At 35.8% G+C, this 17,919-nt stretch overlaps 1 protein-coding gene across 1 annotated transcript in view; it reads left to right on the plus strand.

Annotated features, from left to right (window-relative positions):
• The first annotated feature begins 11,300 nt into the window (after window positions 1-11,300).
• The window catches only part of WDR75 (WD repeat domain 75), a 29,476-nt gene continuing 22,857 nt past the window's right edge, over window positions 11,301-17,919 (plus strand). Inside the window, exons 1-4 of the mRNA XM_037162931.2 lie at window positions 11,301-11,418; window positions 14,652-14,781; window positions 17,001-17,066; window positions 17,826-17,916. Of these exons, the coding sequence (XP_037018826.2) occupies window positions 11,333-11,418; window positions 14,652-14,781; window positions 17,001-17,066; window positions 17,826-17,916 (373 nt within the window). The 5' untranslated portion in view covers window positions 11,301-11,332. The remainder of the gene's footprint in view (window positions 11,419-14,651; window positions 14,782-17,000; window positions 17,067-17,825; window positions 17,917-17,919) is intronic.

Below are 17,919 nucleotides of genomic sequence, written 5' to 3' on the forward strand. Positions count from 1 at the left end.
AAAGCAACAAATAAACTTGCAGGAATACTAGAGACAACACTTCTTTGCTAATACTGTTGGACTGAAAACCCTAGGCTCCATTTTCCTTGCTTTAAGACATCTCTCACAGTTGACAAACAGTCAAGAAATAGGGGTTTCTCTGGTTTTCACTTTCTGGAGGAAAAATATTAAGGTTACCTTTCCAATAATAGGTAACTTAAACTCCCGATTTTATTATGGCAGTTTAAAGACCCTCCACTAAGGATGAATGCAATAATTTTGACAGCGAAAGTGGAGTGCATTACTTAAGGCTGCTCAACCCCAACCAGATTGACTGACTGTTCACCTGGCCTACCTTGATCCATATTCCTGTGATTGATTTAAATACCAAGATGTAATCCACCCTAATATGGGGAAGGGTAGAAAAAATTGTTTACAATTTTATTTATTTAGCCAATTATTTAGTAGAGGGACCCATTTCAAGTCAAAAAGCCATTGTTGTTTCTAAGTGAAGGACAAAAGTAAGTGAAGATAAATCTGGGGAAAATAATACTAAATTATCTGAAATGAAAGGCTACACAGCTGAAGCTGAGGTTAAAAGCAAGTTCATTACATCTACAGATAGTAATATCACAGTCACTATACTATATATTGTAGTGTCTGGATATATGCACAGTTTTCCTTTTTGCCTCTCAGATGGTGCCATGTTGAAAGTGCATAGATAACATTCCTCTGTAACTTGGCATATTAGATTTACACTCTAAAAAACACAAGTGACAATCAAAACATCAAGTTGTATACTTTAAAGGTACAGAATTTTTACTTTTAAATTATACCTCAATAAAGCTGTTTTTTAAAAAATTCTTTGACTATCAATTCTTATTATAGGTCTGAAGACCACAGGATATAAATTATAAAAAAGGAAGGCAACTCAAAGACTAAAACTCAGTGACCACAGTGACCTTTAACAATCATTCTTTAAATTCAAATATAATATAAATGTATCAAATCAATATATTGTATGTATTAAACTTACACAGTGTTATATGTTGATTATATCTCAAAAATAAGTGTGAGGGTTTTTTAAAAAAGATATTGGATTATAATAAAAATTAAAATACCATGATTCAAATACACTACTTTATCTTTTTAGCACTGCCTTACTTTAAACCATCTTTCTAAACACTGGACAGAAGCCACACAAGATACAATCGCCACTCCACTATTTCATTGACCCAATGTAGGCCTGAACCACAGTGGCATGTAGTGATGAAAGGCATTCCATGTAAGTACTGACAAAACGCTTACCCACGTCATCCTGAGTTATCCAGGAATATCAGTCCATCTATCAGGTGTTTTTGTAGAACTAACTGGATTACTCATTCAACTGATTCTCTTTGCTTTGGCTGTAGAAGCCCAGCCTGGGCAGAATCAAAGGAAAGTGAACTTAGGGTGTCTGTGATCTCAGTGCTTTGCACGTTTAACTTTATGGTGACAGTTACTTATCCGAAAATCAGCATGAATCCATTCCCTTATTTGAAGTTGTGTAAAATTTTCACCTCATAGCATTTATTCTTGTTTAGTGATATATTTCTTTCCGAAAGTCACTGTTATTTCTTTTTTTTTCAACATAAAATTATACTCACGAAATGACATAGGATAGACTCTACTCACAGAATTACAGAAACATCCTTATATTTTATTGATTTTTATAAATCCACTCAAAATGGTAGGACATATGCCCTGGTACAGTGACTATCAACCTTTTTCATCTCATGGCACACATAAACTACTAAAATTCTGCAGCACACCAAAAATATATATTTTGCTGATCTGAAAGAAAGATATAATTTTGATTCCACACCACACAATTATTGTTATGTTGGCTATTGTCATTTTTATTTTACAATCTAAGGGAAAAGAAGAGGTCAGCGTCCCTGACTAAATAGTCAGGTATTGCATGTTTTGAAAATTCTTGCAACACACCAGTTGAAAATCACTGCCCCAGTAAATCAGTTAATTGCTCAATTAGCACTGTTCAATAGGATCCTGTAAGGCAGGGGTGTCCAACTCATTTTCACTGGGTGCCACATCAGCCTCGTGGTTGCCTTCAAAGGCCCGAATGTAATTCTAGAACTATATAAATGTAACTAACTATATAAATGTCCTTAACTAGGGGCAAGGAGCTTGGCGCTGCCACCAGGTAGAAACAAGGTGCTGAGCCAGAAAAAATGAGGTGGAAGGTGAGATTCAGCCCATGGACCTTGTGGTTACCACCTGTGATGTAAGAGGCTAATAAAACAAGGGAATTATCTTCAGTTTCTCCTTAGCCGTCTCTGAGAAGTCCTAGAGATGACAGATTCTACTTCTAATTGGAAGGCGAGGAATCCTTAAGTAATTGCAAGATTCACTATAACACTACCAATTAATTTTTTAAAAACTATTCACTACATCCTAAAAATAGAATTATTTTAATGTAACAAATAAAAAGACAGTCTTTGTAACACCCCTTTATAAGACTGAATTTATTTCTGACAATAGTATTAGCCAATTATTTTTTCAAGTGGCTTTCATAAATGGAATCACTGAAGCTTCACTGTTTACTTATGAAATCACTCAAGCAGACTAAAAAAACCTACAGAATGTCATAATAATTTTCTATCCACTCCATGACCACAGCTTGATGGAAACTTTAAAATGGAAAGTAGAGCATTTAGAATCCATTTGTTTTAGAATTACAATTCAGGCTAAAAAAATAAAGACGGAGTTCAATATTAGGAATTAAGTGGAAGACAGCAATATGAATGTTTCCCTCTTAATGTAGAAGTATGTTTTTTTCTGATCCAACAGAAAAATAAGATACATAAAATATTCTCAGGCCAAATTTCCAATAATATTTTTAAAGACATCCACATATGTCCCAACAAATACCATCACTTATTTTGATATAACTAAGACTATAATGTCAAGATCAAAAGATGTATGATTTGAGAATAAAGCAAATATTAAAACCAGAAATAGAAGACTTAACCTATTTTTATAAAAGAGTAAAACAGTATTATGTATAAAGTCTAAAAACAGCTACTGAAACACTTCAATCAGTGATTCTAAAAGCTAGACAAAATACCACGAAATTTATTTTTTGAACATAAGTTGCTCCACAAACACTTTGAATTTGGTTTTACTTTTCGAGGAAAATACTATATTGACAATTAAATCATTCCTGTTGCACTTAATATATACTAGAGCTATCATTTAGCCAAGTTGGCCATTAATAAAGGTCAAATTATAGCCCTGGCTGGCATAGCTCAGTGGACTGAGCATGGGCCTTCGAACCACACAATCGTGGTTTGATTCCCAGTCAGGGCACATGCCTGGGCTGCAGGACGGTTCCCTGCAGGCCAGTTCCCAGCAGGGGACGCACGAAAGGCAACCACACATTGATGTTTCTCACCTCCTCCCCTTCCCTTCCTCTCTCAAAGATAAATAAAATCTTTTAAAAAATTAAAATAAAATAAAAAACACAAATACATAGAACTCTTTAAATAAATAAATAATAAATAAAATAAAGGTCAAATTATGAATTACAATACATTACATTATATACCTGTATTATAATTATACAAGTGCACAATATACATTTTTCACAAAAGCTCTGCTTCTTTTTCTTAATTACTGATTCTTAGAGAGAGAGAGGAAAGGAGGGGAAGAGAGAGAGAAACATTGTTTTGTTGTTCCATTCATTCATGCATTCATTGGTTGCTCCTTATATGTGCCCTGACCAGAGATCTAACACACAACCTTGGTGTAGATCAAGGTTACACCAGGGATGAGGCTCTAACCAACTGAGCTACCCAGCCAGGGCTAAAAGCTCTGCTTCTTAATCTAGAAGTTAACTATCTATGGACTTGAACAATTAAATATAAAGACAAATTCAAGGAGACTTTTTATGCTTATATAACAAAGCAAGAAATTATGTTAATATACACAGTTGCATAATTTTTTAGTCAATGATGCATTTTACTGATACATGTAGACAGTAACTCACTAACTTTAAGAACATCAGCTGTTGTGATATCTATCTTAATTTTTACTATGCAGAAAAAAGATCATATATTTCACCTTGAAGTAACATAAATTAAAACTTTATCATACATCAAAACTTTAAACTATAATCACAAATGTTTAAAGAAAGATTTTGCATTTATATCTCCAAACCTCTGGACATAACTAAATCTGGCCCTTTTTTCTATTCTCATTACCCAAACCTCCACCACCACGTATCTATTAAGAAAACCTACCAGAGTTATGCATGTCCCACAAACCCAGTGCTCATTCCACTCTGCTGCCTGGAAAATCTGCTCCCCACCCACCCCATTGCCTGGAGAAATTCCCCTCCGTCATCAGTACCTAACTCCAACACAATCTCTTCTACAAAGCCTTCTGAACTTCTCCACAATATTGGGTTGGCTCTTCTGTGCTGTCAGAGATTTTTAATATATGCTCCTTCTCTAAGTTATATTGACTATTCTTTAGGACCTGAATCTGTCAAAAAAATTCCTTTTTTGAGCCTAGCATAGTACCTGAGGTAAGCCTTTAACAAGCATCTTTGAAAAGAGAAAAGGACAGAGGAAGAAAGTAATTAGATGTTGTTTCTCATAACTACCTTTTTTCTTTGGAAAATTATTGGCAGCACAAACGATCATTTGTACTCCATTTATTAACCTCAACCAACATAATTCAGAAATTGGAAGACTTTCAAATATAGTGCTTTAACATCTGTCACCACAGCAGTGAGAAGGTGCATAGGTGTAGATGAACATCGGCCTTGACTGCTAATCTTTACAGAAATGAAAGTTCAAAGTTATTATTTAAATGATAATGTAAGTAAGATATAGTTTGGCTTTTAAAACATGTGCATTACTAGAGTGAATAGCTTCCTAATTAAAGAACAAAGTTTATAGGGAAGGAAAGAAAAATCATACAATTACTAAGGAAGTTTAAAGCAGAATTTAACATTTATTTGGGGCAACTGTTTCCCAGGAATGAATTGCTACATACTAATTTATGGGCCAAAGATACTAGATTCTCTTGTTCTCCAGAGGCCTTTTTCTACTCAAAAGGGCTTTCAAAATAAAGTGGGGGTGGAAGCAGAGGCTAAGGAACTGTTCTTTCGTGCACCAAATGCATTCTCAGAGTACTAACATCTGTTTCAGTTTACATACTTTAAGTATGACTTTACACATGGAAATTAAACTTCGGCAACATGCCTAAGAAGCCTGTCTGCAAAAGAACTACGTGTACCATCAACAGCTGCAATTTGTATAGGTCCACATTCTACACAGCCTGTGAGTCACCAGTGACCCCGGTCTCAAAACCCAAATGTCAAAGATCAGCTCCAAATGCTCATAAAACTTTCCGAGTAGAGAGGGGTAAAACAGGGAGGGAAGAAGAATCTGATTCCAAAACAATATTGAGGAGTTCTAGAATTTAAAGAGACTTTCTTTGTAAATAAAAACAATAAAAAATCCAAAAATCTTTTTGAATTTCCTTTTATTAAAAAATTCACATCCCATAACATTCCACTAAGCTTACTTATTATTTATACATTTAAAGTGGTTTTTCAATGTGCTAACAGGATAATTACAGTTTCTGGCAGATTGAAGTGTATACAAAACCTGCAAAAATAATGATGTACCTTTGCTGCCACCATGTGGTATGCCAGTATTTTTGCAGTTGTAGTTTAAGTTTTTGAATGCTAATGTTCATGCTTAGTTCTGAAGTCACCATCATAAGCTCCAATCTCTGGTATGCAAATACTATTAAAGACTTTAAGAATATATGGTCTTTCCTATAATATGCAATATGGAATGAATAGTGCATGATGATCTCTAGAAGAAAAATTTATCATCTTGCCTACAAAGCGCATACATCTGTTTAACATAAAACAAAGACAAATCGAAAAAGCTGGAAAATATATGAGAATGTTCGTGTAAAACAGTTGAGAAGTTTTAAGGCTCTTAGAAAGGATTTGGGTCTTTAGAATAAAAATAAAAGGGCATTTCAGATACAAGTAACATTAAATAAAAGTATGGCCCTAAAATCATCATGGAATGCTAAGGAGACCATACCCATAGTGAGATTCATAGAAGTAGAGAAAAAGTAGATTAGAAAGGTAAATCAGGACAAACAGTGGTAGTCCTTTATTGTCAGGTCAAGAAGCCTGAATTTTAGGCTACAGGGCATGGGAAGCCATTCATTCAGTGTATCCTGCATTTTTTACCCCATTTTAGATATAATCCCTCTGACACATAAATGTCTAGAGTTTGTATGAAATAATTTATTCCCTAAACTGAGAATAGTCTGGCAGCTTAGATCCTCTAATCCCTCACCCTAAGTACATAATTTAAGGTACTCTGTTAAGGTAACAGAGACCTAAAATTAAAGTCAACCGGGAAATGACTGCCAAATCCTCAGGGATAAAAATAAGCAAATAAATATTTAAAAGGATGATGACTGAACCTAAGGAGATGTGAAACCTTCTTCCTAGTAACTTACTGAGATTTTCTGTTCTCAGAGGATGGGTTTAAATTGTATGGAAGGAGAAGAATTCTAAGAAGAAAGAAGAAGAAATTGAGGCTCACAGGCCCTTTTCACAGTATAGTGTATTGGGGGAGGGGTAGCCGGCAAAGGAATGACAGACCAGGACAACTGCAAAGTGGGACATTGGATGACCAGGTAAAAGTAAATCCAGCATCAAGTCTATTTGCTTTAAATGGTTGATGTAAAAATTTTAAGAAAAGCTTATTGTGGGTCACATATAATTGGATGCTGCACTGATTTGTTCATAAAAATGAATTCACAGTGCATGATGAAGAATGAAGGCCCTCAAGAGTAACAGTTGCTCAGTCTTCGCATGTGCAAAATTATGAGGACTTACACACAGCCCTCCTAAAGAAACACGGTAATTCTCATGTTTCCTTAGAGAAATACAAAGACATTTCATCTTGTTAATAAAAACATTCGCTTAATTTAACATAATATACACAGATGCTTCTGCTCACTAAAAAATAGCTCTTTGTATTACCATGCAAAGTAGCAATGGTTTGCTTTTAATCTCCTCCAACTCTCAAGCTGATTCCTGGGACATAATGATGCCGAAAAAAATGTTCCATCTAGTCTCTTGGCAATAAGACACAGCAACATTAGTTTTTAAAATATTGTCTTTAATTTGTATATTTTATATACAAGTAAAATTCATAGGCAAGGTTTCCTCTGTATGATAAAAAAGCAATATGAGTATCTATCCAAATATTAGGATTAAAAATTAGGTATCAACCAAAAAGGGGAATAATATTCTTCCATTAAATAGAAGCTTCAGTGGAACATATTAGAGAGAACTCTAAAGTAGATTTATCTTGTTATTCCCATCCTGGCCTCTTAAGATAAAACTTAGTAATTAACTTTCAATCATTTAGTGCTTTAATAAATGCCATGTAAAGATATAAATTTTCCTCTGAAATTGTTTTCTTTGCAGTTTTATGTTAGTGTTTTTATCATTTATTTTATTAGTGCTATGATCTATTTTGATTATTTTTTAACTTGTCATTAAGGGAAATTTTTTTATTTCCAAAGGGATAATTTGGTTTTGTTTTCTTCCTTGTTCTCTTGGCAATTATTTTGCTTTAAATTTCTAATCCTGTTGAACTGTAGTCAATAAATATGGCCTATACTTTGGCCATATTGGCCACATGTTGTCCCATACTTTGGGAATTATTTAAATAGTCGTTACGACTATTTAAATGGCAGTCTGTTTGTGTATATTATGGTGGCTGTTTGGAGAGGAAAGTATGTTGTCTATTGGCTATGTATGTAAATTAGATCCATCTGGCTAATTGTGTTATTGACTCATTCTACATCTTTACTTTCTGACCACTTGATCAGTTGATTTGTCATCACCAACTTTGCCTTTAATTTTTATCAGTCTTCTTTTATGTAGTTTGAAGCTATGTTGGTAAATTATAAAATGTTCAGGATTCATATCTTCTTAATAGATTGTATCTTTTAAAATATAAATGTATTTCTTTGATCCTTTAAAGGACTTTTCTCTAAATTATACGGACATATATTGCTAAATCTACATTTCATTTATATTATTTTTGTCATATTTTTCCTGCCCTTATTTTCAAACTCTCTGTATCTTGTTCTTGATTATGTCTTCTGAAAACATGTTTGTAGGCTATTGGGTTTGCTCTTCCGCCAATATTCCTTGTCTATTTTTCTATTGGGTCATTTGGGATAGGTGGGGTAGATAAACATATGAAAAGATGACCAACATCATCAATCACTAGTTAAGTGAAAATTAAAACAATGAAATCTCACTACAAACTTGTCATAATGGCTAAAATATAAATGGTGACAATACCAAATGCCGACAAGGATGTGAAGCAACTAGAACTTTCTTACATTACTGATTAGAATGCAAAATGGTAGAGAACTCTGGGGAAAAAGACTGGTGGTTTTTTAAAAATTTAAACATATCATTTGACCCAGCAATCCCAAAGAAATAAAATTATGCTCACACAAAAACCTACAAATGTCTAGATCAATAAGTCATAATTTCCAAAACTGAGAGGAAAAAACAAACATCTTTCAACAAAAGATGAATAAATGAATTGTGGATTATCCATACAACAGAATAGCACTTAGCAATTAAAAAAGAAAAAAAAGGAGGAAACCACTGATCTACACAACAACGTGAATCTCAAATGCATTATGCTAAATGAAAGAAGCTAGACTCAAAAGGTCACATACAATGTAACAGTTTTATATGGCTTTCTAGATGGGGCAAAACTATAGAAATATAGAGTAGTTGCCTGGCACGATGGTTAACTTTATGTATCAGCTCAACTGGAACATGGAGTACAAAGATATTTGGATAAAGATTATTTCTAGGTTTGTCAATAAGACATTGACAGGTATTTCTGGACGAGATTCACATTTTAATCTGTAGACTCAGTAAAACAGATTGCCCTCCCCAACACGGGTGGGCATCACTCAGGGCCTGAATAGAACAGAAGGGAGAGAAATGGAGAATTCATTTCTTTTCTACTTGACTGCTGATTTGGCACATTGGTCTTGTGCACTGAGACTGGATTTTCACCATCAGCTACTGTGGTTCTCAGTAGCTCAGTAGCCTGTGGTTCTCAGGCCCTCAGGCTGAATTATACTGCATCTGCTTTCCAGATGTCCAACTCGAATATTACAGATTATGGGACTTTTCAGCCTCCAAAATTGAGTGTGCCAAATCCTTGTAATTAATTAATCCTATTGGTTCTGTTTTTCTGGAGATCTGTATTAAGAAAGATTTTGTTACCAAGAACGGGATGCTGCTATACTAACAAATACTTAAAAATATTGAAGCAGTTTTAGCACTAGGTAAGGGTAGAAGCTGGAGGACTTTAAGTGTGTGCCAAAAAAAGTCAATATTGCCATTAAGGAACTTTTAAAGCTAATGACTCTGGTTAGGACTCAGAAAGAAAAGCAATACACTAGAGAAAATAAGGAACCTGTCAAAGATGTGCAGCTGCCCTTCTCAACAAAGGAGCCAAACATTCCTTGTTCTTCTCTATCAAAAGCCTAGGGAAGTATCTGATAGTTTAACAGATGTAGAGAGTGTCTAGCCACCTTCTATATAATATTCTTCAATATTATATTCTTCCTAATCCTCCAAAAACTTCAGAAAATTTTGCTTGTATTTTAATGTTTGAGGGCCAATCTACAAAAACTGATTCATGATATCAAATGCCAATTTATAAAAGGAGATCATGGACTTAAGAAGCAAATTCATCACACTTAATTCTTGACAAAGTGACGATCCATGTTACAATTTACATTTTCAACAATGCACTCCCCCTTGCTACCTTTCAACTGTTGCTCCTTGAAGCAGTATTTATAAGCAATTTTTTTGTCTTACATCATTTCATAGTCCTCTTCCCTCCTGATTTGTTAAGAAATCATATTCTCTTATAATACTCCCTCTCCTTATGGATTTTCCCCAAACTTTAGATTTAAAAAAGTAAACCTTCTTTGTTGTACTCTAAAATAAAAAATGCAGATATCCTTCAGCCTCGCAATACCTATTCTATGAATCGCTCCTCCAGCAATACTGTAGCAAACTTATATGTCCTATAGCACTATTTGCCACTTTTAAAAAATGAAAAATGGGCACATTTGAGAAAATGATTTAATTATGGCATATTTACGAAATACTATGCAGTCATTAAAAAGTAAGATCACTACGTGTATATATATATATAAGGTTTCACATTTGAGAGAAAAACTTCCGTAGTGCTTTGCATTGAAAAGTTTGCCTAGACACCTGGAAAAGTATCAGGAAGCATATAAACCGAACTTTTAATGGTGGAGAAATATTCATGGCTTGTAAAAAGGACTCAGGCCACCCTAATTATATTTCTGTATGCATTTATTTTATCTCAAATCTGCATTAATGTTGAACTATTTTGAAAATATAGTTTTACTGGCAAAACTTTAAAACATTCATCAGTTTAAACTAAACCTCCTCAGAGAAAACTATTGTCCTTCCTATTACTGTTTACTGTTTCATTTCTTTCATCACACAATCTGTGATTATTTTGTTTGTTAACATTTTTTACCTTCTTTCATGCAAAGTAACAGGATAGGGAATCTTGCATTGTCTCACATGCAAGGCCTCCCAGTAAACCATTAGTCTTCAGAAAAACTAAAGGGATGTAGTAACTTTCAACACACGAGAAGTGGCAGGTACATTCAAATAGGAAAGTGTACTATGCTCCGAGAAACGGGACAAAGGACGGCTAAAGAGAGGAACAAACAACTGCGCAAAAAATAGAAATAGTAGCGTTCAAACCCCGAACTCAACTGCACCGCCGAGAAACAAATCGGCACGCAACACTGGCGTCATTTCTCAGCGCCTGCAAAGTAGTTAGCGGGAGGGAAGAAACACGTGGGGAGACGTGGAACTGGAAGTCACGTGATTCGCTATTGCCCACCTTTCTCTTCCAGCGGAAAAAGCCTTAAGAATCAGATTGTCGAGGCGGGAGGGAAATTCATCTGTTCTAAATAAGAGTTTAGAGGTACCAATATATATTCATTGTCCCTATGTGTCGCTTTTACTTGATTTCCAACCTGAGGTTGCCCAAACAAAAGATGGCAGCACAAGCGCTGGCTTCCACCACAGAGACGCCGACCTAGAGGAGCTCAGCGTAGCGCACGTGACCCCATCCCAACACCGGGTCCCGTAAAGGAAATCCGGGGCGGGGCTATCATCGCGAGTTCCTGCGTCTGCGTGAAGATGGTGGAGGAGGAGAGTGTCCGCGTGGTTCGTTGTGGCGGCAGCGAGTTGAATTTCAGAAGAGCCGTGTTCTCTGCGGATTCGAAGTACGGAGCCTCTGCGCTTTGTGTGCGGGCGGAGGGGTGTGAGCGAGGGCCGAGGGGCGGGGTAAGAACTGGCAGGTGTCTAGGTAAATCTGGTCTCAATGAAGGGGTGCGCGTGCGGGGGACCCAGGGCTCGCGGACCGGAGCTGGTGACTGCGTGCAGAAAGGAGTGAGAAACCCTTTAGTCCCGTGTCAACACAGGCAGGAACGCGATTCCCTCCTCCCCGACGTTTTACCTGCGCAAGTGGGTTGAGGGGCCCAGGGGGGCGGACCCACAAGTCATAATCAGCTCCGCGTTGGGCGGTTAGAAATGGTACAAGCACTGAAAGGGGCGACCGAACCGTGACTCTGAATTACAGAGCTATTAATGAGTTCTCTTTCTCCACACTTCCCCAACCACCCACTCTTCCACCCCAAAAAGACATTTTGGCAACCTTCTGGAGCTTTGCGTAAAATGTGGTATTAAAGTCTTCGGAATAAAACCATACATAAGCCCTGGGTTCAAAACCCGTTTTTCCATTTTGTGACTTTTGCAAGTTTCTTAATCTAAAAATTGCGTTTTTAATTTCTAAATTATCACAAAGCTGTGTTCCTTACTCAAAATAGTTCTACCTTGAAGATCATTCTGGATACTGCTGCTGTAATAATTTTTCTAAAGTTGCTGTGATAACATTAACCTAACCCTTATTTTTAGGCTTAGCTCAGAACTCTGTTACCAGTCTTCTGTTGCCTTAATTATAGCTTTTCTATCTGGCTTTTAGGGCCAGTTAGCTCAACTCATAGGTATGTGTTCTCTCGCGCTTGCCGGTTCCATGGTATTTTCCTGCTTTACCTAACATTGCTGTTCTTTTTCTTTCCCAGCCCTTAAATCACACATCCTTCAGGGCTTCATTTAAATCCAGATTCCTGCTTAAGAACATCCCTAACTTCTTACTTCTCTGCTTGATTATCAAACATGATTGAGTCCTGTGTGATAGGCATTTGTGATGGGTGTTTTACACATTTCTGTCTGCAAGGTTTAGGATATTATCCTTATTTTACAGAAGCATTTATTGAATGTTTGCTCTGTGGGCTAAGCTTGCATTTGCATGCATTGTTTCACTTAATCCTCATAACACTGCAAAAAAGTGTTATTTGAATTATACAGTGGGTACTAGTGAGGTTTAGAGAGATTAATTCTCCAATGTCATTCAGCCAATACATGGTAAAGCTGTCGTTCAAATCCATTTGTGTTTGACTTCTTAAAAATGCACTTTTTGTACCTTACCATACTTGTTACTATTTATAATAAGTAAGCACATAATTCCTCTCCTCGGGAATATGCATTAAGCGAAGTCTTTCATAATGCCAATGGTGAATATTGCAACAGAGCTAATCCTGCCATTCAGTAGAATCACATTGGGACTGGTGCTGATCTGGAATGAGAAGACAATGGAAGGATTGAAGTGAGATCCCTGGGCTGAATCTTAAAGGAATAGTCAGAAGGAAAGAGTATTGTTGTAGGTACATAGCAGAATATTCTAAGGCATGGAGAGTTTCGTTTGGGGGCTTGTATTCACATAGTTAAAGCCATTATTCTCTAGTGAGGATCGCAGAGAGAAAATTCCTTTCCTTTGGGGAATCATATCAGAACCAATTACAGCTAGTTTTCTTGGTAGTCTCCACTATCCTCTCCAGGAAGCGCTGTCTAAAGGACCTATTCGTTGATACTAATGGAGTATGTCTTGGGAGGGGAGAAGGTGTTTGGAGTCCTGAACCACCTGACAAACTGTAAACTGTTAAATGAAAAAGTAGATCCAGTCAGACCAGGATCAAACCACCAAAGGCCTTACAAGTCTGGATCACGTCCTGAAGGCAGTGAGTAAGTGATGTGGTCAGATTTGCGAAATTGGTCTCATACAAGTAAGAAAGATGAATCGAAGGGCCACACCTGGAGACTGTAGGAAGTCCTTAAGAGAAGTCCAGGCTGGAGATGCTAAGACTCTGAACTAAGGTACTCAGGGAAATGGAGAGGAGGCTCTAGCCAGTGGGGAGACCAAGTACTCCAGATGTTTTGGCGTTCTTATTTTCCTGATCTTATTTAACAGTTGCACACAACCATGTCATGACTGACTCCTGACTGCAGCGCTTACAAGATGCATCCTGATTTCAGAGAGATGAACATGTGAAAAGTCAAGTGTCATAGAACTGAGAAATAGTAGTTACACCATTCAACATCAGAATATTGACTCATTATTTTATAATAATTTTTTATTGGTTCATTTTATCCAGTTAATTCACAAAAAACCTTTGAGGTGCAGGCAAGTTCTGTTCAACAAACTGGATTGGACATTGGGAATTAAAGTAATACCTCTGGCTTGTAAGATCCTATAAGCAGGTAAGGGAGATAGATATGTAAACAGGTCATTTCAACACAATGTGAAAATGCCAGAATCAAGTCATGCACAGGATACTTTGGGATCACAGAGGAAAGATCCAGTCTAAGGGTTCTGTACCTTCTACAGCGTATGGAAAAACACTGTCTGACATGCACAGTGTTAAATGTAATTTGGCACAAAGCAAACATTTTTTTATTTGATAGATACTAGAAGATTTTCATTTCTGAGCATTGTCCTATGGTTATATCAGGAAAATAGTCATAAGTATTATCACAACTTTATTACTCTTAATAATTAAGTAGCCTCTGTTACGTGGAAGAAAGCCACACATCGAGAAAGACAAAAGCAAAACTAGCATTTTAACAAGAAAAGAACTGTCCTGATGTCTTGTACTTTGCTGTACAGTAGATCTCACTGACTAGAGAGAACTTTTGACTTAGTGTTTGTAAGCTGGTGTCCCCAGTGAACAGTGGAAACTTGGGGGACAAGGGACTATGCTGCTGTTAGCAGGACCACTAAAAAGTAAGCACTGATAGTAAGTGAATGCATGGCACAGTGTCTGCCCCCATTAGTGAGCAGACGGCTCGGTTAAGTCACTTGTTTTTACTGGGTGGTTCCATAGAGCCTCTGCCCATGGAACTCGTGATAGGTAAAACTGTCCTCATTAATATACTTTTCCGAGTTAGTGAACTAATCAGCCTTAGGTGTCCCCATAAACTTAAACAGCACACACATTTAAATGTACAGTTTTTAAACTATTGTTTTGAAAGAAACCTTTGTTGCATGTTGTATTTTTCATGGACAGTAAGATTTTACTATCTGTAAAGTATGTGAGACTTACTTTTCTCTTATTTCCAGGTATATCTTCTGTGTCTCTGGAGACTTTGTTAAAGTTTACAGTACAACTACAGAAGAATGTGTACACATCCTGCAAGGGCATAGAAATCTGGTGACAGGAATCCAACTCAACCCCAACAACCATCTACAGGTGTTAAACGATTTATAATTGCATAGTTTAATATTGGCTTTCTTGTTGCCAGAAAAATTTGAATTGAATTTGACTGGGAAGCCTTCCAGGTAATGATAAGGGAAAGAACTATGTTGATTTTCTGAATTAGCATATTTTTCACTTCTTTTTAATTATTAAACAGAATCATGGAATTATTAAACTAGGGTCACAGCCCACCACTACATTGTCTATGGTGTATTCTGTGAATCAGTTGTTACACAGAATGATAATAGCTGTTACTTGACTGCAGGGGTTTCTGGCTGTATGAGTTTCTGAAATTCTAGATTTGACACATAAGTGAATTTTTTTATTGTAGGTCTTCTGTTCCTGTGTATACATTGTGAATTTCTAAAAAGGGCATATAGTGTTTATCCTTCCTCAAATTTATGTGACATCTGAACTCTTATTTCTGGAACACATTTTTTAAAAAATGTTGACCAGAAGATACTGATTTTGTAGATCTGCTCCTTTAAAGAGGAGGCTTCTTAGTGTTAATGCAGATGTTACCTAACCTTAAGGCCAACATCTGGACCAAAAGAAGGGCTTCTTCAGTCCATGGATCAACCAGTTAATTTTAGGATATGCTTGGATCTCCCGTTCCCTCCATAAATCAGCTCTTCTCAGAATTCAAGAATAAGAAATGGTCATTTTAATTCTGTTCATAACTTCCAGCAAAGCTACTAAAGAGTTTTCTCACAAATAACTTTACCCTTGCTCTAGTTTTGATCAAGTTCTACTTTTCTAGATTAGTCACAGCCAACTTGAAAGTTATTGGTTGATTTAAAAATGTATTTGCTTTGTCATTCACTGCATTATCACAAGGGAAGGAGAACATAAATTCACATTGATCTTTTCTTCCCAAAACTAAATGAGCTACTCTTGAATTTTGAAGATCAGTTAAGTAGCTTTTCTGCAGGGTTCAAGCACATTTTATCCTTTGTGTCCTCTGAGAGTTTGAGAAAACAGTTTATGGTTATATATAGTATTTGAATGTTTGTTTGTTTTTGAAGCAGAAATAACCCTTTCATTAAAATTGGAATTTGTGAAGTCTGTATAACTAAGCTTTATAGCAAAATGAAAAACTATACACACATTGCATGAAAGATCTATTTCATGGAACTGAAACTTTAATAAAATTAGAGAAAGACAGCTTTAACAACGGGCTTGTTTGAGGTAAGATGGTAGGTGCCAGGGATTTTGTGGACTTTGGTGTCAAAGTATGTGTTTTGATGGTGATTATGTATTTGCCTTATTATATTTTAGTCTTCCATGTTTATGATTCTCAGGTTATACATACTAATTGTGATATGTTTTTAACTCAATATAAATCATTTACTTGAATAGATAACATTTTTTTTTTGTTTTTTATTTCTATAATTTCATGTCCTCATTGGTAGAAACCTTAATTGCCACTTTCATTTTTAAAAAAAGTTAAAATTCTTTATAAACATAAGCAAAGTCTTTTTATAATACCAGTAACAAAAAAATGTAGTGCCCACAGACCAGTGCCACAGGTGGCTGGTAACGGGTCTACAGCAGGACGAGGAGAGAAATTGAGTGTCCCCAAACTTCAGAGCATCCAAGTACATAATAACTTCTACTGTATTTTACAAAAGTATTGGTCCTTGATGGGTTGGAACCTTTAAAAAGACAGAACCAGACATTTTCAGATTTTTTGAAAAGCACTCTTTTAATTCCCATGTAAGGTAAAAGCCGTTCTGCTCATAAAAAAGGAAAATAGCAACAAACTCTTAGTGCTTTTCATATCAATACCTTCCATCTCCCTCTTGAGGACAGAGGGTTGGCTTTTCCCCCCTCACTTTAACCTTTAATTTTTTTTTAATTTACCGATCTTTAGAGAAAAGAAAGAAAAGAGAGAGAGAGAAACATTGGTTATATGCCCTGACCAGGGATTGAATCCTCAACCTTGGCACATTGGGATGATGCCCTCACCAGCCAAGCTACCAGGCCAGGACTTTAATTAAAACTCTAAATCAGTGGATCTGCTTTCTCCAAGGAGCTGTGATAAGATTGTCATAAACAATATAAATTTTGCAAAAATTATATAAATGACTCAATCTCACTAAGGTGAATAATGAATTAATGAACAAAATGCCTTCTGTATTAGCACTTAATTCATTTGATATCTTAATAAGTTCTGTTGTTTAATCAATTTTGTACTCTTTTTACCCTTTTAGCTGTATTCTTGTTCCTTTGATGGCACAATTAAACTGTGGGACTATATTGATGGCATTTTGATAAAGGTACGTGGGTTAATCTTCCATTTTTAGTATATAAAAAGGAATGGCAACATATTTTAGTGACAGATATGCCCACATAATTTTTTAAATGACAGATATATTACTCCCTTCTACACAGCCTAATCCTTAGAGCAATCCTAAACAAGTTATGAAATTCACACACCATAAAAGACAAATTTAAAGATTTTAAACTTCTAACAAAAATCTAGCAATAAAACTAGAAGAAACTTTACCAATAAATACGAAAAGATACTTAACCTTATTAATCAATAACTAAAGAAATGTAAATTAAAATAGATGACCCAGCATTTTTCAATTGCAAATTGAAAAAGTATTTAGTGATAGGTAAAGTGTAGAGAAACATACTTTTGAACACAATCAATGAGAATAAAACTGCACATGAACATCCTTGCTCCAACAGTCCCACTTTTAAGGATTTCTTGATGAAATAATGTCATACAGATGTAATTTGTAAAGCATTGTTTATAACTTTGATAGCAGTTAAAATTTGATATTTAGTCAATAAGATACTGTACAACCATTAAAAAGAAACAGCTGGATCTATATGTGTTAACTTAAAAGGTTATTTAACTTAACAAATACATACTGAGTATCTTCCACGTGCCAGGTACCCTTCTGATAACTGGGGGTACACCAGTGAGCAAAAAGGATAAAAATCCCACCCTTCATGGAACTTATGTTTTGGGGAAAGGAGGTAGGTAGATGAGGACAATTAACAGTTTGGTGCTTTTCATCTTTCAGACTTTCATAGTTGGACATAAACTTCATGCCTTCTTCACTCATGCCCATGCTGAGGATTCTGTCTTTGTTATAATAAAAAAAGAAAAACCAGGTA

The sequence above is a fragment of the Artibeus jamaicensis genome, unplaced genomic scaffold, assembly GCF_021234435.1.
Source record: "Artibeus jamaicensis isolate MK-2021 breed Jamaican fruit bat unplaced genomic scaffold, CSHL_Jam_final contig_391, whole genome shotgun sequence".
Lineage (NCBI taxonomy): Eukaryota > Metazoa > Chordata > Mammalia > Chiroptera > Phyllostomidae > Artibeus > Artibeus jamaicensis.